We start from the raw sequence: 27,967 nt of genomic DNA on the forward strand, positions 1-27,967 counted from the left end.
CACACTGTTACTTATTAATCAGAAGCCGACGCCCTTGCTAGGTTCCACATGGCCACATAGCTACCCCCAACGCTCCAGAGGCAATGCTCCAAAGTTCTGGTTTCCCATGCAAACTGTCAGGCCAGTGTCAACAAGGGAGCACTCACAGCTGTCTGACCTGGACGGCAGCCCAGAATTGGAAGGGTGGTCTGTTTTGAGAAATGCAGAGGAGGGGGAGAGTGTGCAGCTCCGAGAGACATCAGAAGAAAGCTTACCCGTGTTTCTTACTCCAGTAAGAAAGCTTACTGGATAGGTCAGGGCCGTAAGGCACACCCCAACGGTGGCCACAGGAGGAGTTCCGGTAGATGTACATCACAGGGCTCCTTACTGGTGGTTAATTTCTCCCAGACTCCAACACACGGGTTGGTGTCAGATACAGTCGGTTAGGTTCCAATGCCTAAGCCAATACCGCTCAACATCCGTAACCAATAAAGTTGTGGCCTTATTCGCCCACTTAAAATCTATCATTTGTGTCTTGTGTCTTATTCTCACGGGGAGGGAGGGACATTGCCACACAACTCCACTTAGCATGCAGGAATGCAGGAGGGGTGGGTTACAAGAGAAGGGGGAGCTGATGTCACGTGAGAGAAGGAAGAGGGCGGTGTTCACACGCGGGGTTAAAGGGAGGAGCAACAACGCCGAAGAATCAGGTAAGTCATCATCAGAGTAGCCTTTAGTCATGAGAGCAGACCTGTGGCTTGGTTGATCTCTCGTTACTAAGAATAAACTTCAAACTTCACCACTGGGGCGTGTGTGTGTCTTGCTGTTGCGGCTTACACAAACATTTTGCAGATATATGGCCTGCCTAATTCACACCCCACTGAACAGCCTCAGGCCCCCACCCCATGGGAACAGCCACAAGTCCCTGGTCTCCTTGGCTTGGCTGGCTGGAGGCCGAAGTAGAAATGTATCCTTATTGGCTTTGGGAAATGGTGAAAAAGTCCCCCCCCCAATAACATAATCACTCAATCTGCTCTTCTTCCTTTAGCCTCCTAGCCCCTCTCTCAGTCATTAAGCTGACCAATCTGTCCCAGGCAATTTAAATAGTCCAGTGCTCAAACTGGGTTTGGGGTAAAGGTAAAGGTAGCCTGACCGTTAGGTCCAGTCACGGACAACTCTGAGGTTGCGGCGCTCATCTCGCTTTACTGGCCAAGGGAGCCAGCGTTTGTCCGCAGAATGCTTCCGGGTCATGTAACCAGCATGACTAAGCCGCTTCTGGTGAACCAGAGCAGCTCACACAGCGGCGTAGGAAGATAGGGGCGGTGGGGTCGGCGCAATCCCAGGGGAGCCATCGTGGCTGCCCGCCCCGCCCCCAAAACACGTGCCCCACCCCTACGCACGTTGCCCCGCCCCTGCACATGGCACACCCCACCCCCAAAACGCGCAGCCCACCCCCAAAATGTGCACTGCGCCCAACCCCCAGAACGCGTGCCACGTCCCTGGGGGCAGTGCGCCTGCTCTCCGCCCCCGGTTGCGGAGCATGAAGCTCCACCGCTGAGCGCACGGAAACACCGTTTACCTTCCCGCCGGAACAGTACCTATTTATCTACTTGGACTTTGATGTGCTTTCAAACTGCTAGGTTGGCAGGAGCAGGGACCGAACAACGGGAGCTCACCCTGTCGCAGGGATTCGAATTGCCGACCTTCTGATTGGCAAGCCCTAGGCTCTGTGGTTTAGACCACAGCGCCACCTGCATCACTTGGGATGCAGGTAAGGGGGTCCTTAATCAAGCCCAAACATCCTATGGGAGAACAGAGGAGAAGTTGTTTTTAAGGTACCTGATAAAATAAAATTGCATGTCGGAATTAGCTTGCCTATTTAGCAAGTGCTGAAAATAATACAGCAAAAGCGCCTGACTCTAAAAAAAGAAAAGAAAAAAAGAGCAAATTGATGTGGAAATGTGGAGAACTGAACTTCGAATTAGAAAAACAAGGAGAGAGAAACCAAAATGGACATATTCGCCCATCTCTAATGTCTTCAGTGTCTTCCTGGTTCCCTGAAAATGCCCAGTGTTACAAGAGTTGGGGGTCTCCCCCTGTTTCTGCTGAGCAGTAGCAAGATCACAGGGAGTTCCAGGCACTCACCCTGGACCTGTGTTCCTTTGGAGAACTGAGACATGGCGGACACTGTTGTTGCTTTAAGAAATATGGTTTCTTCGCCTATTTACACCTTCAGTCTGCATTTTCATTTCAAGAGGGGCTTGTCCCCCTCAGCAGTGCAGCCCTGGAGTCCAAGGGAACTCTCCTAGCCAGCCTTCAGTCAACCTGCCTAAGATGGATTCCAGTCTTTCTTCTCTCGTCTCTTCTTCCCAGAACACCTTGCTAAAAGACTCCCTTTTCCTGTCACCTCACTCCCAGTTTCCCCGGCACTATCTGTCTCCTCCGGCCAAAGGATTCTTGTCAGATGGCGAATCAACACCATTTGTCATGTTTACAGATTTGCTCTTCAATAGGTCAGCCAACCTGGTTTGTGTAAGTCAGCCCAGGATTTCCTTGTCTAGGACTGCCATACGCCTGAGTTTTCCTGGACACGTCCGGGAATTAGACTGTCAAAATGGGGTCTGGGCAGATTTTCGCATCAGCAAAATGTCCAGGAAAACCCAGACAACTAGCGTGATTTTTAAAGACAAATTATGAAAAACAAAAAAAACCCTACATTTGTGAGATGTTTCCCCAAAAAGCTCAACAACTCTCTTGTGCTGAGGCAAGTCCCCAAAATTTCAGGAACTGGTGGAAGACCTAAACCAAAGGCCAATCATAGAATGAAGGGATGAAAAGTTTTGGGGCCTGTGTTTCAAAGCAAGGTAATACAATGAAGCAAGAGATGGTTTACTAATTTATGGTTTTTAAAATGGCTAAGAAACTCAAAGTACATCTTAAAGGAGAAGGGGGTCTTTTTTTCTATGACTTTCCTTGAGACAAAGGGAAAGAGGCACTATTTTTAACCCAGTAGGCTAATATATACTGCTACCCCAGGCAAGAATTAAAGATAATATATGAGAATGTATTATCCCCCATGCATTTGTTTTGAAATTGGATTTCTGATCGAGAAACATGGGGGGGGGGATTGAAAAACATTATCTGAACACAACTCCCAAACCTTTTGCCTCAGTCCAACTCTGGGCTACCTTGTTTACTTAACTAAGAAAAAATGTGCCTGCGGAAAATTTGGACTCAACCCAAGTAACATATTTGCTAAGGGGCAGTAAAACATTGCAAAATAGGTGAATGTGTGCATAAGTAATTTTAGAGGTGGTTAAATCATTTGTCTTCTGTTCACAGAGTTAGGAAATGTGGCTAGAAAGCACAGTAAAATGTTACCCGTTGAACCTATTTTTGCTTGGTCAACACATTGGGGGAAATGAAACAGGATGGGTTGTTCTCTGAGTTGCGTACCATACTTTGGCTTTCCATGTGTCAAAATGGGCAGGCGAGATCAAAGATACACTGCCAGTTATGGCTCCCTCCACCACCACTTCAAGGGACCCAGATGAAGACTGAAAGCCATTCTCTCCATCACCACTTCAGACAAAGGAACCAACCTCCAAGCTGGTGACCTTTTCTTTCTCTTTTACACACGAGGAGGCCTAACTCTGGTGGGAAGTCCAGATGGAGGATGCATCTGGCAATTTTGGTTCCTCTTACTTTCTACCATTTCCAGGCTTAAGTTTAGTTAGGGATTTTAATCTTACCATTTGATTAGTGGCACAATTAGGTAACTTAAGACTCTAGTTCTTTCAACCCAGTCCCCCTTCTATGCGGTAATGTGTTTCATTTGTTTCAAAACATGGCACTCAAGATCTCAAAGGAGGAATGGCTCAGATTTAATTGGCTTAGACTACAGGAGAGTCAATTTTGGTGGAACGTGAGGAGGAGGAGGAGTTTGAATTTGATATCCCGCTTTATCACTACCTGAAGGAGTCTCAAAGCGGCTAACATTCTCCTTTCCCTTCTTCCCCCACAACAAACACTCTGTGAGGTGAGTGGGGCTGAGAGACTTCAAAGAAGTGTGACTAGCCCAAGGTCACCCAGCAGCTGCATGTGAAGGAGCGGAAACTCGAAACTGGTTCACCAGATTATGAGTCTACCGCTCTTAACCACTACACCACACTGGCTCTCAGGAGAAAACATGAGCAGAGCAGTTGAGCTGTGGAACCTCTTCCATGATCATTGGCCTTGCTGCCTGGGGCTGATCTTACGGTATATTTGCACAAAAAGCATATGGCACATTCTGCAGTTGTTTGCCATCTCCAAGTATGCATAATGTAGACCAGCCTCCCACAATCTTGCGATCTTCAGACTGTTGGGCAATACGCACCAACCGAGTGGCAACAGCGGCAGGGTCGACGAAAAAACAAAGTCATCTTCAGTATCTTTGCTTGCTTTTATTTACAATTATATACAACACACTCCTCTACTACATTCCTCTTGATTTCACAATCCATCACCACCACACCCATGAACCATTTGGGTAGCTTAAATACAGAATTCAAAATAGTCAATTGCCCAATCACATTACAGTAAGCATACTCTACCTTCAATTATTCAAATTAGCAAAAGCTCACAGATGTGTTAACATTCAGATCAAGGTTACAAACACACATCTCTGTGTAGCACCATTGACCACATCAGTCTTAAAGGAAAAACCTAACACAGACAGCTGTTAAGTGTTGAAGTAGGATCAAAGAATTGTGGGGCCTTGCAAGGCATTCCCTACTGCTGAATGCAGGAAATCCTTCTCTTTTTATGCCAATTAATTTTTATTGCTTTTCAAAAAATTTAACAAATTAACAACAATTTAATTCAAATTCAGTACAAACTTTAAAAGTTTACTTCCCATCTCACTTTCAGGATGTTTTTCTTCCCTCCTTTACTTGCTTAATGTAACATACATTTCCTAATTCCATTTCAATCCTTAAAATGTTTTAGCATTTAATCATTATTATTTTCCTCCTTATTCATTTCTCCGTGGCTGTACATATTTCAATTCCTTTTATTTAACTAGAACATACTCCCAAATGTCAAGTCGAGTTACTCTTCACTTTGTCAGCCCACAAAAATCATTAGTTATAAATCAATATTCCATAAATACTACTTATACTACTTATCGCTCCTGCCGTTTTATGTGCACCAAAGTCTGACTGGTGGCAGTAAATAAGAAATCCTCTTCAGTCACAGCATTCCATTCCCAGAAAGTCATACTTCTAAATGTAGTTCACCATCCTAAATAGGTGTACAAAAATGCATATGTGAAGATCAAGTCTGCAAAAAAGATGCATATATTTGGGAAATAACATCCCCACAAAGCATTACATACGGAGAATTTTGCACTAAAATGCATATATATATATATATGCAAACTGATGTGGAAATGTGAAGAACTGAGTTTCAGATTGGGAAACTGAGAGAAGTTGAAGTGGACAGATTTTCCTATACACGTACCTAGTAGCATCACATCCTACATTCTAAATTTGAGTAACATTTGCGAATATACGCAATAGAATGTTGCAGCAGAGGTGACTATTACAGCGTATTCTTATTAGCTGTACTTCTGAAGCTGTTCTGAACAGGAAGAGCCATCCTAATTCCTCAGGGTGTGGGTACTGCCAACTCCTTGCATTTTAAGGGTTCATGTGCACTCACTGCTTCCTTATAGTATTAGCTACCTGAAGAGTTTCTTTTGCCAGAATGCACAATAAGCAGCTGCAAGGTAGAAAGCCTCTAATATGGAGACTGGTGCTTGCCATCTTTCTAGTCCTCAAGATTTTAGTCATATGCACTTACTCATTCTTGGAATCATTGGTGAAATTCTTTATTCCGAAAAGGAGAAAATCTGTTTGTGGAGAGATTGTTCTGATCACCGGTGCTGCCCGTGGGCTTGGAAGAGCAACAGCCCATGAGTTTGCCAAACGCCAAAGCAAGCTGGTTCTTTGGGATATCAACAAGGTAGGTGTGTGCTATTATTCTACCCTCAATCCTGAGTATCAACAGGCAGTGGTAAATGCTGCAGTGCAGCGTCCAAAAATGCAGCAGATGTTTCAAATTATTTACAGGGCTTGCCAATTTGCAAACCAGACCTAAGGGCATGTCTTCACTATTAATTTGAAGCAGTAGCATACAGTGGTACCTCGGTTTATGAACACAATTGGTTCCAGAAGTCTGTTCATAAACTGAAGCGTTCATAAACTGAAGCGAACTTTCCCATTGAAAGTAATGGAAAGTGGATTAATCCGTTCCAGACGGGTCCACGGAGTACTCAACCTGAAGCGTACTTAACCCGAAGCATGGGTGTAATTGGTTCTGGTAGTCTGTTCATAAACTGAAGCATTCATAAACTGAAGCAAACTTTCCCATTGAAAGTAATGGAAAGTGAATTAATCTGTTCCAGATGGGTCCGTGGCGTTCATAAACCGAAAATTCGTTAACCGACGTGTTCATAAACCGAGGTTCCACTGTACTTTAAACAGCCATGGCTTCCTCCAAAGCATCATGGGAATTGCCATTTGTTGAGGGTGCTAAAAGTTCTTAGGAGACCCCTATTCCCCTCAGAGAGACACCAATCCCACAGTTCCTTGAGAAGAGTGGGGCGAGGCTGCTGACTTGGTGCGTGCATTGCCAAGACTTGGCAAGGCTTGACAAGGTTATCCCAGGTTGTTCCAGCAAGATTCCTGCTTCAGTGCCAGCCGTTGGCTTTTGACCAAGGAAGGGATACAATTGTTTGTATGGATATTTCCATGTCTGTGTGTGTTGAAAATTCCTCAGAGTGTTTCAGGCGACAGCCTGGTGCCCAACACCAGCTGCAGCACCGGATTTAGTAGGGTGGTGCGGGCAGTTCTTCCGCAAAGGGGTGCCGAGGCGAAGGGGTGCAACATTGAGACGACCCATAACTGAGATGATTCATTTTGGGGTGCCAAATCTTGGCCTCGCTCAGGGTGCCATACTACCAAAGATTTCCAAAGTCTGCCCCTTCCGGATGGAGATGAATCATTATTATGTGCTTAAAAATAATAGGAGATGGGGATTGGGGTGGGTTGCCTGCCCTAGAGAGAAAGAGAGAGATGTGGCCACATGTTCCCTTCTGCTATCCTTTACCTCTTGCCTCCCGCTTCAGGTCTGCCTAAAAGGTAAAGGTAAAGGGACCCCTGATCATTGGGTCCAGTTGTGGACAACTCTGGGGTTGCGGCGCTCATCTCGCGTTATTGGCCGAGGGAGCCGGCGTACAGCTTCCAGGAAATGTGGCCAGCATGACAAAGCCGCTTCTGGCGAACCAGAGCAGCACACAGAAACACCGTTTACCTTCCCGCCGGAGCGGTACCTATTTATCTACTTGCACTTTGACGTGCTTTCAAACTGCTAGGTGGGCAGGAGCTGGGACCAAACAATGGGAGCTCACCCCGTCGTGAGGATTCGAACCGCCGACCTTCTGATCGGCAAGCCCTAGGCTCTGTGGTTTAGACCACAGCGCCACCCGCGTCCCACTTTCAGGTCTGCCTATCCCTCGTTTATTAGCTGCATCCCTGGCAGTGCAATTAATACAGGGAAGAAGGAAGTCCTGCTTTGCATAACAGAAATCAATACACATCCCACTGCTTATTCCTGCCTCAGTTTTGCTTCCTTTCCCTCGGTTGTATATTAAACTATGGTTCATTGAAAGTTGGCACATGCAGCACAACGTCCCTGTACTGTATGGGTCTTTTGTTTATGCCGTGAATATTCAAACATCATACCTGTGGGTTAGAGATGTTTATAGATGTTTTCTCCCACCAGGAAGGTGTTGAGGAAACAGCTGAGGAATGCAGAAAGCTGGGTGCCATTGCACATGCTTTTGTCATGGACTGCAGGAACAGGACGGAAATCTACAGTGTTGCAGATAAAGTAAGATTTCTATGAGATGATTCCAAACTTTTTTTCAAGCCTATTGGGACATCGTGGGACAACCTTGCATACTCCCCAACACTTGGCACAGGAGGAGATATACAGTATGCCTATTTTCCATTAAGTGAGCGCAGAGCATTCAGAATACTGTAGTGTGTAGCACTCAGAGTCCTGGAGTAGGAATACAGAGAGCTGGGTTCAAATTCCCCATTCAGCCAACCTGATCTACCTCACAGAGTTATAAGTTATATGAGGACGAGGAACCATGCTTGCCAGTCCTGGCAACTCAAGAGGCTCAGCAGGTTAGAAACATCATAAATAAATGGGCCTGTGCTGGAAAGGCTGAGGTTGTTTCACAGGACATCCTCTTTCCCCCGACCTCATCGAATATACCTTTTGAATTATTTTATGTATTTGGAATGATAAAACAAATTTAAATTTTCACAAGAGTCGTATAAAACATGATTGTAATAAAACCTTTATTCTTTACCAAAAATAAAAAATAAAACAAAGTTTTTAAAAGCTATTTAAAACATTTTTAAAAACATCAACAATACAGTCTGCTAAAAACCAGACAAAAACATGTCAACATTCTACATGTCTCGGTAGGCTTCTCTAAACAAAAGAGTTCTTAGCAGGTTCTGGAAAGAGTGCAGTGAAGGCCTGATGTCAATAGCCTGGGAGACCCAAAGTGTGGGTGCTGCCACACTAAATGATAGATTTCTTACGAATGCAGAGCAGGTATTGTGTGGCACCTGTAGCAGTACCAGTTCCGCAGACCAAAGTGGTTAAGTGGGCATCTATGAGGCGAGGGTATCTCACAGGGAAGCTGGTCCCAAGCTTTTTAAGGGCTTTATATACACTAACGCCTTGAACTTGCTCTGGTAGCAAATCGGCAACAAGTGCAGGTCTCCGGAGCAGAGGAGTTCTACGCTGATAGGGTCTCGCCCCTGTCAGCAGTTGCATTCTGCACAAACTGCAACTTCCAGAATAAGCGCGAGGGAAGCCCCACATAGAGTGCATTGCAGTACAGTGGTACCTTGGGTTACAGGCGCTTCAGGTTACAGACGCTTCAGGTTACAGACGCTTCAGGTTACAGACTCCACCAACCCAGAAATAGTACCTCGGGTTAAGAACTTTGCTTCAGGATGAGAACAGAAATCGGGTGGCAGCGGCGCGGCGGCAGCGGGAGGCCCCATTAGCTAAAGTGGTACCTCAGGTTAACAACTTTACCTCAGGATGAGAACAGAAATCTCATGAAAGCAGCAGCGGGAGGCCCCATTAGCTAAAGTGGTACCTCAGGTTAAGAACAGTTTCAGGTTAAGAACGGACCTCCAGAACGAATTATGTTCTTAACCTGAGGTACCACTGTAATCCAGTCTTGAAGTAACCAGTGCATAGACTGCTGTGGCCAAGCTTTCCCAGCTTGGGAATGGCCATACCTGTTGTAGAAGTCTCAGGTCACAAAAAGCACTTCTAGCCACTGGGGCTCCCTGGTACGGTACCAAAGCCAGACACAGAAGAACCCCTTGACTGCAAACCTGCTTCTTCGGGGAGAGTGCAGCAACCATCATTGTCATACCATTTTCTCAGACACCCACAGTGCTTTCAGGTTGCCAAGATTCAAGTTCAGCTTGTTTCTCCTTATTGCATCCAGACACCAACCCAAGTATTTGCATGGCCCCTGGGTGTCATCAGCATACCGATCACACCTCGATCCAAAACTCCTTCTCACTTCCCACGGCTTCATATGAATATCAAATAATATTGGCGATCAGCCCCTTCATCTACAATCAAGTTGTGGATAAGGATTAGGGTGATGGCTTTTTTACAACCTCATTTCCCTGTATCATAATTTGATGAGCTTTAATTAAAGATTAGATAAAATCTTACTTTCAAAGAGATTTGATTAAAAAAAACCTCACGCACAAAATGATTTTTTTAAAAATTATTTATCAGTTTTTTGACCATTTTTGAAGTCACTGTAAGCAGATATAAAATTGAACCCAAGCTTTAGAGTCACATCTATACAACATTATATAGGGCCATCAAACACACAAGGAAGCTTTTTTTAGCTGCAGTAACAGTATAGACGCCGCTAGAGGACGATGTTTTGCTACCTCTCCTGTAGGTTCTTTTCCCAGCATGCCCGACAGGGTCTGCTGGCTGAGTTTTGAGGTCCCAAAAAGAGGCTTTTACCTTGCGCAGGTGTGCCATTGTATACCCTATGTTGCTAAGAACTCTCCCCATTGTGGAATGTGGTGTTGTGTCCAAATTTGATTCAAAATATATATACTGTAGAATTGTTAATACAATTTTATGAAATGGTAAAACAGCATACAAATAAATTAAAAATGGTTTGTGCATGACCTTTTTTAATATTTCAATGGAATATACCTCATTTTAGTCATTAATAGACAAACGTTCATCCATTTGTGCTATAGGACATAATTTTTGAGAGAGAGAGAAATCGAAAAATTCATCACCCTAATGAGGATGGTCTTATCGTGTGCCAATCTAGCACTGAACTCTGTGTGAAGTTTCATAATTTGTGCTTTTAAATTTGTTATAGGTGAAAAAAGAAATTGGGGATGTGAGCATCTTGATAAATAATGCTGCAACAACAAAAGAAGCAGTACTGTGTTCAACCAAGGATGAGCTGATCCAGAACATGTTCGACATTAACGTTCTTGCTCATATCTGGGTAATATTATTATTACTTTTTGAATTTATATCTGCTCCGCTTCCCCCCACCAGTCTATCTCCATTTTTCAGCCTCTACCTTTCTGGCTTCCTTCTACCTGCTTCCTTTCTCTTGGTTTGGGGCTCTCCTGAAGCCAACCATCACTTTATTCTCCAGCTGTGTGCGTGGCCAGCTCCCAACACTTAATGGATTCATGACGTCCTACTTTTTACGTTCATAATGCGATATAGCAGCATAAAACGATTAAAAATTAAGCGATAAAAAAGACAAGGTTAAAAAGTAGGGTGTCATGTATCCATCTATGCTATGAAAACCATTCCTTAACCCTTCCTTAACGTTAAAAACCATGAGAGTAAATCAGCCCTAGATGTGTTTGGATTGCCAGCTCCCATCACTCTCAGCAAGCATGGTCAATGATGGGAGCTGTGGTCCAACAATGTCTAGAGAGCACTACATTGGCCACCCCTTGGATTAAACAGTTACATGAATCTATTAAAAATTAGTGCTGGACTGACTATATCCCCCCCCTCCTCTTTCATGGAAATGTTCAACACCCATGGAAGCAAATAAAAATTGGAGACTTGTGGGGGATGGGGGGGTCAGGATCTCTCAAATGTTCACAAAGTATAAAATCTTCATTGCTTAGTCTAAGTACCAGTCATACAACAGTTCGATAAAATGTGGGACACCACTCAAATGTGATTAAAACAAACTTAATAAACCTTAGGTTTCTGGTCATTTCAGTTTGCCTTACGAGGTGATTAAGGGTCCTCCCTTTTTCCGCATTTCATTAACCCAGAGATAGTAAACTCTTAGTCTTCAAAATGTTGTTGGACTACAACTCCCATCATCCCTGATCATTGGCTATGCTGGATTGACAAATGCTGCAATGGTCCCTTCAGCAAACATGAGGTTACTTCCAGATTTTGGCGTGGTCCAGGATCCACCTGCTCACTCTCATGCCTTTCCTCACTTCAATCATAGTGCTTATATGAGGCCCCTGGGGAACATTTGGCCCTCTGGGTGGTGATGGACTACAACTCCCATCGTCCCTACCCATATGATGTGATGCTAGGTGAAATATAATCGGAGTCTAGAGTGAATTTCATGCTCTTTATTCGGCTTGTAGTAGCAATAGAAGAAGAAGAGAAGAATGGTTCTTTTCCCAAAACGTCTGCTTATATACATTATTTACACAATGGTTCTTGCGTGATTTGCTACTTCAGGGCTGCACCTGTGGGCCAATCAGGTTGCGGATTGACTTCCACCTGGAGCTGGATTGGGTGGCTCCTGCGGACCAATCAGCAGTACATAACACAAGGCTGGTGGGAACTGGAGTCTAACAACATCTAAAGGGCAAAAGCTTCCCCAGACAGATTTCTGACTGAACATTTTGGAACCATTAGCTTCTAACTTTTCATTTTCTTTCTTTCTCTGTTTTAATTTGCATTCAAGACAGTTAAAACATTCCTGACACCAATGATTAAAAACAATCACGGACATATTGTCACGGTTGCTTCATTCGCTGGGCATTTAGGCATTCCATACATGGTTTGCTACAGGTATGAATCATTGTGATTTTCTTTTATCAGGGTAGCAAGTTCAAGCTCAGCTCAAAAGGGGTCCGCAATTGTTGTTCATTTGGGAGACACTGGTTTAGAGGGGTGTTTAGCTAACATAGAAGCACATGAGCAAAGTCCCAAGAAAGAGGCTATTTCAAACAAGAATTTGGCCCCTCGGAAATGGAGTTCTTGGTCCAAACTTTGCAGGTCCTCCACATTCCCAGCATAGCTGCCAAGTTCTCCCTTTTTTTAAGGGAAATTCCCTTATGCTGAATACTCTTCCTCGTGAGAAAAGGGAAAACTTGGCAGCTATGATTCCCAGTCAGGGTCTTGGAGAATAACTTAGCTAATTAAAATAAAAATCAGATTGGTTTTCAAAAATAATAATTGTGTGCCCTATTTGCAATAGGTCTTACTTTAAAAAAAAAGAAGGGATTGCATTTGAAATAAATAAAGGGGTGTGGGTGTGTTTGTGTGCTTTTAAGGAGATGGGGGGGGAAACATTTTGCATGCTATACCATAATAAGCATAAATGAAAGAATATCACAGGGTGGTGGACCTGAAAACGTTCTCTTCCACCATTGTCTTCTGTCCTATGCAATGCCCTTCCCTTCGCTATTTGGGAAGCAGCAACCACCAGTTGCTTCAGACATTGTGCAAAGACATAAGGCAGGATCCAGAGAAGGCACCTCATCAGCAAAAGCCCCATGGAAGGACTTCCATTTCCACAACAGGGCTCCGCCCTCTGTGCCCCCAACTCAGAATGCCCTGAAATTGGCTTGGAGAAAAAACCCAGAACAGTGTATATACCGGTAGGGAGGGAAGGGGGGAGGGAATTGTCCTATCTAGCAAGCGGAAATGCTTGCCTTTGCAAAATGGTTGCCTTAGCACAATGCTGACTTCTTCTTTCCACACCTTTTTTACATGGGGTTTCCCTGACCCATAAGACCCTGTTTCTGATTTGTTTGAATTTCATTGATTTGAAGCTTATTCCTTTGAACGTGTGGTTTTATTTGTCTTTATATGCTTTCATACTTCTGTTGTGATGGTTTTGTGTTTTAGGTTTGTTTTAATGATACTGTTGATTTATTTATTTTGTCAAACACCAATTAGGTTTTTATATATAGGGGTTTTTTTATATGCGGGTGGTGCTGTGGGTTAAACCACAGAGCCTAGGGCTTGCCGATCAGAAGGTCGGCGGTTCGAATCCCTGCGACGGGGTGAGCTCCCGTTGCTCGGTCCCAGCTCCTGCCAATCTAGCAGTTCGAAAGCACGTCAAAGTGCAAGTAGATAAATAGGTACCACTACGGCGGGAAGGTAAACGGCGTTTCCGTGTGCTGCTCTGGTTCGCCAGAACAGGCATCCCCAAACTGCGGCCCTCCAGATGTTTTGGCCTACAACTCCCATGATCCCTAGCTAACAGGACCAGTGGCCGGGGAAGATGGGAATTGTAGTCCAAAACATCTGGCGGGCCGAAGTTTGGGGATGCCTGCTTTAGAATAAGTAACATGTGAAAACTAAGACATCTATTTCCCCATAAATCGGGTCTAACCTCACCCCATGCCCCCCTCTCCCTCAGTTCAAGCAAGTGGAGTGCTGTTGGATTTCACGAGAGTCTGACAGAGGAGCTGAGCTTGTTGAAAATGGATGGGATTGAAACAACATGCATGTGCCCAGTTTTTATGAACACTGACTCTGTAAAACTTAAGGCAATGTAAGTGATAATAAGGGTAGGGAGTTTGTATCCACCTGCCCCATTGCATTAACTGTTCTTTGATGCATCTGTGTCTCCTTTTTCCAGTTTCTCTAAGTAGTGAGAAGTTCTCTTTCGGAAGACAGAACACGGTGCCGTAGCATCCACCAACCTTGTGCTTATTTCAATTCACATCTGACATGCGAAATGGGAAAATTATTGATGGTGGAGGTGGGGGTGGTGAACGCAGCCTGTGTTACGAACAATGAGTGTTCTGCGAAGGGTAGCTCCTGCTAATGCAATTCTCACTGTCTGTACTGAGTTGGGGCTGGTGTAGCGTAGAAAGCTATCCTGCAAAAGGAAGCTTTGCGGTGGCCAGTTCTGAGCCTGAATACTGTGTGCTAGAAAAGTAGAAATTGCTCTTCTCAATAATAATAATAATTTATTATTTATACCCCGCCCATCCGGCTGGGTTTCCCCAGCCACTCTGAGCGGCCTCCAACCGAATATTAAAAACAATACGGCATCAAACAAAGGAAAGTTTGGGGTACTTGGCTCCAAACCTGAGTGCTAGAACCAGTGAAGGCGGTGAAGGTCTTGTGTGAGTGTCTGGAGGCAGTTGGAAGATGGATGGCAGCTAACAGATTGAGGTTGAATCCTGACAAGACAGAAGTACTGTTTTGGGGAGACAGGAGGTGGGCAGGTATGGAGGACTCCCTGGTCTTGAATGGGGTAACTGTGCCCTGGAAGGACCAGGTGTGCAGCCTGGGAATCATTTTGGACTCACAGCTGTCCATGGAGGTGCAGGTCGATTCTGTGACCAGGGCAGCTGTTTATCAGCTCCATCTGGTATGCAGGCTGAGACCCTACCTGCCCGCAAACTGTCTTCCCAGAGTGGGGCATGCTCTAGTTATCTCTTGCTTGGACTACTGCAATGCGCTCTATGTGGGGCTACCTTTGAAGGTGACCCAGAAACTACAACTAATCCAGAATGCGACAGCTAGACTGGTGACTGGGAGCAGCCGCCGAGACCACATAACACCGGTCTTGAAAGACACCTGCAATCACAATTCAAAGTGTTGGTGCTGACCTTTAACACCCTAAATGGCCTCAGTCCAGTATACCTGAAGGAGCATCTCCACCCCCATCGTTCTGCCCGGACACTGAGGTCCAGCGCCGAGGGCCTTCTGGCAGTTCCCTCACTGCGAGAAGCCAAGTTACAGGGAACCAGGCAGAGGGCTTTCTTGGTAGTGGCACCCGCCCTGTGGAACGCCCTCCCACCAGATGTCAAAGAGAAAAACAACTACCAGACTTTTAGAAGACTTCTGAATGCAGCCCTGTTTAGGGAAGCTTTTAATGTTTAACAGACTATTGTATTTTAATATTTTGTTGGAAACCGTCCAGAGTGGCTGGGGCGGAGGAAGCGGGGTGAGGTGGGGACGGATTGACCCATGTGTTCCCCTGAGGGGGTGGCAAAATGCCGGGCGGCACTCACAGCAGCGCACCTGAGCCATGTGTCTCTCCTGGGAGTGACGCGGTGGCTTGGGTGCCCGCAGGCTCCGCACTGCCCCAAATGGTCCTCCCCCTTAACTATAGGGCGGCTGAGTGGGAGGAGGCAGGCAGACTCCTCGGAGGCCCCACGGAGCATACTGCCCCGGCCCGCCCCACCCCACGGGCAGATAGCCTGTCCCTGGGCGCAGGGCACATGCGTCGCCCCAGGCGCCCGATCAGCTTGTTCCCCCGCTGCCAGAACAGAAGCATAATGGCATAAATGCTAAGCTGTGGTTCAATGGTAGAACTTCTGCTACACATGCAAACAAGCCTACTTCAATCCCCAGCATCTCCATATAGGACCAGGAGAGAATTCTATGTGAAATCCTAGAGAGCTGCTATCAGTATACACAATACTGAGCTTCACAGACTGCTGGTATCACAAATTCCTTTGCTCCTATGTAAGGCTTGTTGAGTAGAGCAAGTATCATATGGAAGCACTGTTGCTCCACGGGACTTGCGTAGGAATACACCACAACACTTGGTTGTGGGTCTGTATGGTAGTTACTGCTGGATTTGGTCTTTGAACAAAGCAGGCTATAAATCAGAATGAATAAGCAAACTATTATTTTCCATATAACTTCAGCTGCCCTTTCGTAGAGGTGGAAGACGCAGCCAAAGCATTAATAGAAGGAATACTTACTAACCAGAAAATGATTTTCGTTCCACGGTGGACCAAATTTCACCAACTTATAAAGTAAGTCTAATGCATATAATGAAACTGGTGTTCTTTTTGTCTGGCTGTAAGCCAAGCTTTCTATTCGGCAATGCAAATTGTTTATATTGCAAATGAATAACTGAAGAGTCAAGATGTTGACAAAGATGTAGGTGCTAAAATAGGGGGAAAGTGGATCCATGTTACTACCTTTTATAATACACCCAGGATAATTTGGGCTGATTACCTTGAGGAAATTTGACTGCTATCCCAGACAGGTGACTTCCATGACAAGCAGTCGAGCGTGCCGCTATTCTGAGTGATTTAACAGATGAGTTTTCTTTTGGAGAGTTAGACAAACAACAGCAATGTCCAATAGCCACTGAAAGCCTTATCCTCGATTTTTAAAGTCTTCCAAGTTGGTGGCCTCTTGTGGAAGCAGATTCCATAGTTTTAACTGTGTACCGTGTAAAAAAAGTACTTCCATCTGTCTGCTATTGTTGCTGTTGTTTGCCTGACTATCCAAAAGAGATTGTTGTCAGTATGTACGATCCCAGGAAACATTAGTTCCATTTTCTGAGGAATGTACAGTGTTTGTGCTAATTTTGAGTATTATCATTATTCCATGGGTATTCCTATTCCATTAGGACAGGCATGTCCAACAGGTAGATCGTGATCTACTGGTAAATCACTGGACGCCTGCGGTAGATCACTGGTAGATCATTGGCTCCCCACAAAGAAGCTGAACAACTGTGGCTCCCCTTAAAGAAGCTCAACATTTTACCTCCTCCCTGAAAAAAACTCAACAACTTTGATCCAACTACCCCAAAATGGGCCTTCCTCCTTCCTAAAAAAAAGCTCAACAACTTTTACCTGAACCCAGAAAAAGGGGGTAGATCACTGCCAGTTTTTAACTCTGTGAGTAGATCGCAGTCTCTTGGGAGTTGGCCACCCCTGCATTAGGACAAGTAAGCTCCTACTGTCCATCAAGCTCAGTCTGCCCTCTGCTAGCCCCTGAACTGCCTACCTCCTTTCAACCAGCCTAGGGGGTGGTACTGCCTGTCAGCCTCCTCCTCCTTTCCTCAGTGTTGCCTTTGTAGAACTCAGCAGAGAAGAGGATGGGCAAAACCATAAGAAGTTGGATCTGTTTATCATTGAGCTGTTCACCTTCCTGCCTTCCATCCTTCAGCCCAAGGGGCATCAGCCTCCACTGTCATTATTCCACATTGGGTTATTATTCTTCCCATCGAAATGTCAAGGGTCCTAAAGGAAAGGAGAAAATCTATTGCGGAAATATTCTAATAACCTCATGTTATTGTTTAGTTAACAAGAAATTATTTTAGCTGAATTAGATCCAGTTCTTATCAAATTACTCGAGAGTAAATGATTTTGAGTTGGACCCAAACTAATCATGTTTCAATCCTATTTAAATTAATGGGATTTGTGGCTAACCTATCCCATTCATTCCAACAGCACTAAACCTTGACGAACTTAGTCTGGATCTACTAACTCTTCATATGTTCCTTTTGTTCTGTTTAATGCAGTGGGGAGGGGGGCACTCCAAAGTGGATGTATAAATGATAAAATAAACCCCTAGCGCATTTAGAGTAAGGGCTTATGCCATAAATATTCTTAAACTGAACCCAGCTCCTTTGCTTTTACCTTACCCCTTTGCTTTTAAAATTCTTTAATAAATAACAATAGTAACAATAATTTTAGTTCAACTTCCAGGTGGTTGCAGAAAAGCATGTCCTCAGCAGTACCAACTGGCCTTCGTATGAGAGAGTTTTATTCGGGGTGGAGGAAGTATTTTTACTCAAAAAAGTGGTCTATAATTATATATATATTTAAATGCAAAAAAATGAGGTCAAGGTGTCTTTTTGTTTTGTTTTGTAACCCCCTATTTACAATCAAGTGTTAAAGAAATTTTATTAAATGAATAAATAGACAAATAAGCCATAAATGCCAGTGTTTCAAGATCAGACTGATTAGATTATAGTTGCTATGATCTTTCTTTGTAATTCTAAAATAGCTCTAACCATAAGAATCATATACAAGTGTTTTTCGTACCATTGTAACCACTCTTCTGCATTATGTCTTCTAGGTGTTTGCCAGAACGTGCTTACCATGCTGTCATGAATGCCACCATGTTTTACATTATTTAAATTATTAAACGATTGGTTAATTCCACAATATGATGGAAATAATGCTTGGGTGCATTTCTTCTGTTCCATGAACAAATATGCAAATTATTATATATATTTTTCACTTCAAAGAAGCGAATGTCATTTCTCCCCACTATTTTCTCACTGTTTGGCACTTTTATCATGTGCTAAAATAGGTATGCTCACAATCAGAGCGCTCCTGCTTATCACCTTTATGCAGCTTCTTTATTGCAAGTTATGTACCAGCAAGACCTGAAAAATAAAAGCAAGTTCTGGAATAATAGACATTTTATCTACTGTAATTTCTCAAGGCCATATTAAAGTCTGTGGCGTACCTGCTACGTGCTCTTCACAGCTATATCTTTCCCTTCCCCCCAATAAACTCAAGTTACTAAACTTAAGTTGCTAAAGAACGGGTTCTTCAAAAATGCTTGTCGCCATGATTATAACTATGACAGCTTTCCCAGCAAAATAAAACCACCCAGAGCTTTAAATTACAATTAAAGCAGCACTACATTGCAAAGATGGTGGAGGTTTCCTGGATGCATAAAGAACAGCTCAAATAACAAGCTACCGGAAGACGTAAAAAGGCATCTGGGAAAGCAGAGGGGTGTTCAGAAACGCTCAAGGGCTTTTATTTCTCATAAGAGACATTTTAACAAGCAATTTAACTATTGGGCTCAGATACAGAGGTGAGGGAAGAGATTCAATTCAGTTAACATTAAAGTTGAACCTACCTGATCCACACTTTAAGAAACAATATACAAACTGAAACACAGTCATCCTTCAAAATGCCCACTTATTTGAACTCTAGCCAAGTAATGTGTACAAAAATGCATATACTAGTGTAAATAAACAGTGCATATAAATACATATATGAGTGAAAATGGCATAACATGCGCTCTACGTGGGGCTACCTTTGAAGGTGACTCGGAAACTACAACTAATCCAGAATGCGGCAGCTAGACTGGTGACTGGCAGCGGCCGCCGAGACCACATAACACCGGTCTTGAAAGATCTACATTGGCTCCCAGTACGTTTCCAAGCGCAATTCAAAGTGTTGGTGCTGACGTTTAAAGCCCTAAACGGCCTCGATCCAGTATACCTGAAGGAGCGTCTCCACCTCCATCATTCTGCCCAGACACTGAGGTCCAGCACCAAGGGCCTTCTGGTGGTTCACTCGTTGCGAGAAGCCAGGTTGCAGGGAACCAGGCAGATGGCCTTCTCAGTGGTGGCGCCTGCCCTGTGGAACGCCCTCCCAACAGATGTCAAAGAGGAAAACAACTACCAGACTTTTAGAAGACATCTGAAGGCAGCCCTGTTCAGGGAGGCTTTTAATGTTTAATAGATTATTGTGTTTTATTTTTCTGTTGGAAGCCGCCCAGAGTGGCTGGGGAAACCCAGCCAGATGGGCGGGGTATTATTATTATTATTAATAATAATAATAATAATAATTCATTATTATTATTATTATTATAACATTGCTTTACAAAAATGTGTATTTTAGGCAAAACTGCATACAAAATGTGTATAATTTGCACAAAAATACGGATAATTTTCATTAGGCCATTTTAAAAAAAATGCAAATTGATACAGAAATGTGGAGAACTGGATTTAGAATTCAAAAACTGAGAAATTAAGAAAATGCTGAATTTGACAGGCTTGCCCTTAAGCTCAGACTGCTTTACAGACCTTTGGAACAAAATGTTGTTCATACAGACCAGGTTATTTTCTTTTCAGAAAAGCAATTTATCTCTCCAAGGATGGGAAATATAGAACACTTGTTCAAAAATCAATGCACATCAGTATTGCCTTTTAACATAGCTTAGGGCCACAATTCACATGACAATCTGGAAGCAGCAGCTGTGTCTGCGGGTGTACAGAATATTCTTATTCCTGATTTCTGGGAAATGTTAGACAGAGCTCAGTAGGTGGCACTCTTGTACTGTACTTACAATCTGCATTGAAAAATGATAGCCTTCTTTCTACAGACAAGGGAGGTTTGGAAATTGACACGGGAGCTTAAATCATTGGGGTTGTGTGACATCTGCCTGTTGCATCTTGAGTCAAACTAACCCACCCAGTCTTTTGCTGAAGATTGCCAGTTGTCAAGGGGTTTTTGTGTAATATTTAACGTAACAAGACACCAAATGAGTAGTAAAGACCAAAGGGCAGGACACTCCCCGGTTGGTTGACATTTTGCAGTGTCATTAAAGCTGCATTCCACATGGAAAGCCTGGGAAATACAGAGTGAGAACAAAACAAAAGCAGAAGTGTTAAGACCTTGTTTGCTTTTAGGATCAGCTAATGCTAAATCAGAAGGACCACAAGGCCATAGCAGGTGAGTAAACAAAATCAGGGTTTATTGGTGGTTGTAATGATGCAGCTAACATGCACCCAAGCTTATCTTTCCCATCAGTGGGTTGAAATCCATTTGAACTCAAGACCAAAAGCAGCTCCCAGTCCCTCTGTGTAGATGTGCCACCCACCACAGCTGCAATTTGATGCATATTTACCTGGGAGCAAGCACCGCAGAGTTCGGATGCATGTCCATGATCACTGCAGATGGTGACAGTAGTCACGAAAAGACGCCTGCTTCTTGGGAGAAAAGCGATGACAAACCTAGACAGCATCTTAAAAAGCAGAGACATCACCTTGCCGACAAAGGTCCGTATAGTTAAAGCTATGGTTTTCCCAGTAGTGATGTATGGAAGTGAGAGCTGGACAATAAAGAAGGCTGATCACCAAAGAATTGATGCTTTTGAATTATGGTGCTGGAGGAGACTCTTGAGAGTCCCATGGACTGCAAGAAGATCAAATCTATCCATTCTGAAGGAAATCAGCCCTGAGTGCTCACTGGAAGGACAGATCCCGAAGCTGAGGCTCCAAAACTTTGGCCACCTCATGAGAAGAGAAGACTCCCTGGAAAAGACCCTGATGTTGGGGACGACAGAGGACGAGATGGTTGGACAGTGTTCTCGAAGCTACTAACATGAGTCTGACCAAACTGCGGGAGGCAGTGGAAGACAGGAGTGCCTGGTGTGCTCTGGTCCATGGGGTCACGAAGAGTCAGACACGACTAAACAGCAACAAAAGATGCATGTGGTCAGAGTGTCAGGCAGGCAGCAGTAGGTTTCTGATGGCATGCTTACAGTGGTAGCTTTCCATTTCTGCCTGCATCCAAGGGGTGCAGCTGTTTCCATGGATTCACTATAGCAACCAAGCTGGGCAAAGTATGCCTTTGTTTGTTTTGAAGGCTGGGGTTCAGGGAAGGGAGAGAAATATGCCAGTCCTTCATTCTGCCTGTCAGCATTTTCACTGTGGTGCTAAGTGGGCCAAATCTGAATGAACTTTTTCATCTCCAAGGGGTGTGGGCTGAGAGGTAATTAAGTGCTCTGTAGTGTAACCAACAGACAAGTCTTTCCTCTCTCCCTCTTATTTCAACTAAGTTGAACTTCATCCTAAGCCTTAAATTTAAGGGGAGCGTTGGGAAGCATGTGTGCAAAGCATGGTAAGTGATCAAAGATTATGGGAGTTTTGTTTCAGCAACATTTGGAGGGCCACAGATTTCCCCTCCCAGGTTAAAGCTTACAAATGCTGAGTATTGGTGCACTCTTTTCTGGACAATTTCCTGTTTCTCCACAAGCTGCCCTTTATTGACATTGATGGTAATTCCTCCTCCTGGTCTTTCAGATTTGCTTCTGGCCTTTTCATGGTCCTGTTATTTGTTTGACTTTGATCCATCTTGATACGTCAAAGACTTTGTTCCATAAAATTGTGCCTTGTTTGCCCTCACAAATGTCTCTGTAGCCCAAGGATGGGGATTCTGTTTCCTTCCAGAATGTTGTTGCACCACCATTCCGATCACACCTTTTGTTGGCTGAGGATGATGTGAGCTGGCCAACAAACAACGTCTGGAGGGCCTTCCTATTTATTCATTAAAAATATTTATAAAAAGTATTTATCTAGCGTCTCTTAGGCAAACATCTCATACTTTTCACAACCTTAATGCAACAGAATGCTTTAAAATATTATAAATTAAACAAGCACTATTGATAGTCAGAATTGTTTTTAGAATGAATGGTTGGCATCAATAACCAGCAAAAGCCTCAGTAGAAAGGTAAGGTTTCAACCTGTGCTCAGATTGCTCCAGTTTTGCTCCTCCTTCCTAGGGAATGGGATTAACCCTGAGCCAGCCCAATACATTTTGTGACCTGAGGTGAACTATAGAATAGTGCCCCATCACTATGTCTTTCTCCTACCAAGGAAAGCTTTTTATGTCACATGCACCCAAGCACATGGAAAGAAAATAATAATAATAGTAATAGTAATACTTTATTATTTATTCTCCGCCCAGTTGCTCACTTTTTTTATTTCCAGTTAGGAATGTACCGCCAGCTCCCTGTGCACCCCCTTAGCCAATGATTCCATCTCGGTTTACTGACCTAAATGCAACGCACCACGCAATGGTGGGAGAGGGAGAGCAAGCGATCACAAAAGCAAGGCTAACACACACAAAAGGAAGCAGCTCACCATTCTACACATCCTGGATTAAAGAGGAGACACTCACTCACAAACCATGATAGGTAAGCCAAGACCAAACCTTGGATTCAGATTTTGGTTTATTTGGAGTGAAAAAAACCACAATTCTTGGTTCAGCAGTACCACTAAGCCAAAGATAGTGGTTTATTGCTCCTGCTCACTAGCAGGCAGCAAGCAAGCAAGAGTGCTTTGCAGATTTGCAGCAGACCATTATTGTGGTGATGTGTGAACGCAACCACTGCATGCTTCCCTCAGTTATGTAAATTAATGTAGTTCCACACTAGACTGAGCTAAAAGGAACTAGGCAGAGTTACCAAAGCTTGACTTCAAAAAAGAAAACCAAGATATTCGGGCTAAGAAAACTATGTGATCTTTCTGCATCAGACAGCTTATGTAACAATATAATGTACCCTCAGACCAATCTCTAGATGGAAATGTATTCTAAAAATATGTATGATTAATCCAATTGCACATGCGTCATACTGCTCTTACAAGTGTATCACACAGGCAAAAAAATAAATAAGCTTCTGAGTGCATGTGTGAAGCTTTTCTGGCTAAAAATCACACTTCGCAGAAATGCTTCTTTCTTACATTATCAAGCAATCCTTTCAAATAACTAACAAAAGCCTGAGTTTGGAACAAAAAGGAGTTTAACCTGTTAACAGTCATCATTAAACAACCTTGTATAGATTTCAGAGGTGATCTAACTTCAGTAATGGAAATCAAAGCATGTTTATATTGGTTTCTGTGACAGCTAGGTAATAGTTTGGATAATGAATGGACCTGGCCACATGACCTGGAAGCTGTACGCCGGCTCCCTTGGCCAATAATGCGAGATGAGCACGCAACCCCAGAGTCGGTCACGACTGGACCTAATGGTCAGGGGTCCCTTTACCTTTTTTATATTATTGATAATCCTGGGACTGACATGACAAAGGCATATTGGTAACATTTGATATAACAGTTGATCCACTGCTTCATAATGGCTTCCTGTGTTATATATAAAATAACTATCAATAATACACAGAGCAAATCAGCAAAATTTTAAAAACAAGTACGTATACAAAACTATATTACATGTCTGCGTGGGCTTGCTGAAATAAACAGAAGTCTTAGTAGGCATCTAAAACAATATATAGCTTTGGTGCCTGCCTAATGTTTAATAGGCAAATTTTCAGAAGTACAAAAACAAACAATCCCCTAAGCGGAAAGTATGTGTGTGTAATAGAATGGAATAGAGTATCCTGAAGAGGGCATGACTGGCTGGACACTGAACAACGGCACTCCACACGACAACTGGTTTTTCTTTTCTTTTTTGTAGGTCTCACTTGTATATCTAAATAAATTTCACCCATAAGTGCTCAGACAGAACTGGCTAAAATTTTGTGACAAGGGTCAGCATCCCCCAAATGCAACCATACAAATAAATATTTGCTGAGCTAATGGACCAACGATAAGAGCGGTAACATTCCTTTAATGGTTCCTGAACAGGAATGGGAAGTGGCATGTAAGGATTAGCCTTGTCCATGAGCCACTGTCACTTCCTGTGACCTCCCAGCATTCTCCAGCAACTGAGAAGGTATAGGACTCTGAAACCAGGGTCATCCATTTCAGCTGTGCCTACTGTTTGAGTGGAGTCACATATAGCACTTGTGCATGGCAGAGTCAGCTGGAAATGTCAGAGCAAAAATAGGCTCAGCTTGCCTATTGTTAACTAGGTGCAAATTCCTGCTTTTCTTGTACAGTAGACATTGCTCAGGTTGTTCCTAAAGAAAGAGTCTCCATTTCCCTTTTCACACCATTTCTGCCTGTGCTTTGAAAAATCTTTCACTTCCTGCTAGAGTGACTACAGTGGTACCTCGGGTTACAGACGCTTCAGGTTACAGACTCCACCAACCCAGAAATAGTACCTCGGGTTAAGAACTTTGCTTCAGGATGAGAACAGAAATCGGGCGGCAGCGATGCGGCGGCAGCGGGAGGCCCCATTAGCTAAAGTGGTACCTCAGGTTAAGAACAGTTTCAGGTTAAGAACGGACCTCCAGAACGAATTAAGTTCTTAACCCGAGGTACCACTATATATATAAAGCAGGGCACAGACACCTCTAAGTAAGGCAAGAGCAGGCTGCTAGTTCTAAAACCGGCACTAAGTTAAGTGTTTGTAGGTCTTCAAGGGAACTGGTGGGGCAATTTTGTGGTTCAGATAGACCAAACACAATCAATGTAACTAGCTGCGTTATACCACAAATAAAATCTGTTATTTACTGTATCATGTTAACATATCAACAAACTGTATCATGTACATAACTGCATCATGTTAACGTATCAACAGATCATCAAGCTAATTCCCCTCGTGTTTTTTTCCGGATGCGGGCATTGCACTTCTTGTAAATTTGCACTGCAAGTTAAGGAGTTTACTAATCAATAAGGTTTTAGGTTTACTCTACAATCATTTGCCACATGTGCCACTCCACGTGTAATTTACGTAATCAGATGTCCTTGTGGTTTGTTATACGTGGGACACACTCTCAGACCTATCAAAGTTAGAATATCGGAACATCGTTCCAGGATCAGGAATAATGTAACAGATGCTCCTTTAGTACAGCACTTTATTGAAGCATCTCATTCGGATGAGGACTTCATATTCTTTGTGATTTGGACATACCTAGGTCCTACGGAACAAGCTAAACAAATCTTTATGCAAAAAGAAACTAGGTTTATTTTTATACTCAACACCTTGCATCCCTCAGGCCTTAATACCGATATTGATTACAGTTGTTTATTATGAATACGTATTAGAGTTGACTTGTGGAATATTAGTACACAAATCTATTTGTAGTTTCACGGACCGTGTGGATCTCTTTAAGAATTCATTAAGCATTATTTTTGTTATCACATTATATTTAGATGTCTGTCATAAATTTAAATTTGAATTTGTTCATAATTATAAAGGATTGTTCAAGTGCATTAGATTTGAATTTATTTGGAGTTTATTCTATGTTTGTGGAACCTTTAAGGTCACTTTAAGAAAGGTTTTATGTTGCTGTAGAACCAACACCTGAAATCAACACCTGAAATCAAAACCATTCTACTGTTTATCTATATAACCTCTGTTTGTAACAGTTGTATGTATCACAGCTACCATAATGCTACAGATCCATTGTCATGTAACCTCACATTTGGTATGTATAGTTTATTTATGGTATTTATATTATTCTTGTAAAATGTATAAGATTACTATATTGCATTTGTCTGTATTATCTAGAATTCATATCACTGATGAAGCCCAGAAAGGCAAAACAAGGATAAAATATTCTGGAAATCCTTGCCAACCCTTGTTGTCTTATCTAATTACAATAGCCTATGTATGGATTGTTTTTGAACTTCATGAACAAATGCATATGGAATGGACTTCAGTATTTGTTTGAACTTTTGCATTGTGGAATTACTATTGGACTACATTAACAAACACATGTTGAATAGACTTAAGTATCTGACCCACTGGGTCTTCTGATCCTTCAGCTGAATTATATGTCTCATCTTTGTTGATATGTTAACATGATACAGTAAATACAGTGGTGCCTCGCAAGACAAATTTAATTCGTTCCGTGAGTCAATTCGTTTTGCGAAAAAATTGTCTTGCGAATCGCGGTTTCCCATAGGAATGCATAGAAATTTCTTTTTTTGCCCATAGGAACGCATTAATTAAATTTCAATGCATTCCTATGGGAAACCGCGATTCGCAAGACTAATTTTTCGCAAAACGAATTCATCTTGCAAGTCACCATCAGATCGCAAGACGCATTCGTCTTGCGAAAAATTTGTCTTGCAGGGCATTCGTCTTGCGAGGTACCACTGTAACAGATTTTATTTGTGGTATAACACAGCCGGTTACGTTGATTGTGTTTGGGTTGTATCTTGTACGTAACCCAAGGTTTATTGTTGTGTTGTTCAGAGACGGTTCCAGATTAGGTGCTTGTTGTGCAAAAAGCTTGCTAGCAACTGTTGACTCCACCCCGCCAATAGTCAATAGCTGAATTAGGCATTGGGCACAGGGCCAACAACTGCACCTTGAAGAACAAAAAGGAAAGGATTACTACTTTAAACCAGTTGTGGGGAAACAGCAGGGAAGAGCTATTGCCTTGATGCCCTGGTTGTGAGCTTTCTGGAAACATTTTAGCTCGTGGGGAATTTCAGGAGTGGGAAGGCTCAAGTTTTTATCCTTTGGAACTTTTCCCAGGCATTACCCTCCTCACTGGACCTCCTTCACACCCCAAATGCTTTTGTATTTTTTGCCTGGCTTGAATCAGAGGTATACTTAGGCTCCCTTGCACCCTTGACAAGGAGATGTGTCTGGACCTCCAAAGCCAGGGGAGACCATGATGCAGAAACTCTAAAAGTTTGCTTTTCATTGCCTTTCGCCTTTTGTGTGCCACCAGTGACCAGAAGCGTACCTAGGCTCTTTCTTCCCTCTGAGCCTTGCTCATATTTCTAACAGGACTGCTGACTGACTGGGGAGAGGGCCCTGCAAGGTTGCTATAATACCGGCAGGCAGGCTCCTAGCCACTTTAAGGCAGAGTGGAGCAATTTTTGCGTCTCTCTGAGCCTGCACCCTTAGAGGACACCAGCCTGCCCAACCCCTAAGTATGCCCCTGGCTGGAATGTGTCCTTGAGATAATGCCTCTTACTTGTCTGGATGGAGGACAGAAATGTGTGTGCAAGTAAAAGATGCATTTGTTGCTCTTCTCACTTTTGCCTCTGACTCCATCTACCATGTTGGCATCGGAAGGTTGCTCAGGTAGGGAAAGTGGTCCATGGGTTGAAAAAGATGCTGGTCACTGTGGTAAAGAGGATGCTGGCCTGGCTGGAATGAGCAGGGCTCTTTCGTTTCTGATGCGTGGTGACCCAAGAAACTAGCAAAAACAATAGGTTACCAAACCCCTGGTGGTCTAGTTACAGTCATACCTCAGTTTGCGAACGCTCCGGTTTGGGTACTTTCAGTTTAAGTACTCCGCGGACCCGGAAGTGTTTACTTCTGGGTTCTGCGGCATGCGCAGAAGCGATCTGCGTGGTTCGCACATGCAAGAGGCACTCGGATTAAGTACTTTTCAGGGTGCGAATGGCATCCCGGAACCAATTAAGTACTTAACCCGAGGTACCACTGTATATGGCTCTATAAGCCTG

General features: G+C 43.4%; 1 protein-coding gene and 1 long non-coding RNA gene across 2 annotated transcripts; both read left to right on the forward strand.

The window, feature by feature from the left end:
• The first annotated feature begins 5,619 nt into the window (after positions 1 to 5,619).
• LOC118083499 (17-beta-hydroxysteroid dehydrogenase 13-like) lies at positions 5,620 to 18,388 on the forward strand. Its single transcript, XM_035111988.2, has 7 exons — positions 5,620 to 5,985; positions 7,807 to 7,914; positions 10,487 to 10,618; positions 12,074 to 12,180; positions 13,760 to 13,894; positions 16,011 to 16,121; positions 18,184 to 18,388. The coding sequence occupies exons 1-7, from the start codon at positions 5,728 to 5,730 to the stop codon at positions 18,242 to 18,244; spliced, it is 912 nt and encodes a 303-aa protein (XP_034967879.1). The 5' UTR covers positions 5,620 to 5,727; the 3' UTR covers positions 18,245 to 18,388.
• Positions 18,389 to 22,702: 4,314 nt separating this feature from the next.
• LOC148687391 (uncharacterized) lies at positions 22,703 to 24,233 on the forward strand. Its single transcript, XR_015947797.1, has 2 exons — positions 22,703 to 22,830; positions 24,108 to 24,233. It is a non-coding gene; the product is annotated as an uncharacterized LOC148687391 (long non-coding RNA).
• The last annotated feature ends 3,734 nt before the right edge of the window (positions 24,234 to 27,967 follow it).

Source organism: Zootoca vivipara, chromosome Z1 (genome assembly GCF_965207765.1).
Source record: "Zootoca vivipara chromosome Z1, rZooViv2.hap1.1, whole genome shotgun sequence".
Taxonomy (NCBI): Eukaryota; Metazoa; Chordata; class Lepidosauria; order Squamata; family Lacertidae; genus Zootoca; species Zootoca vivipara.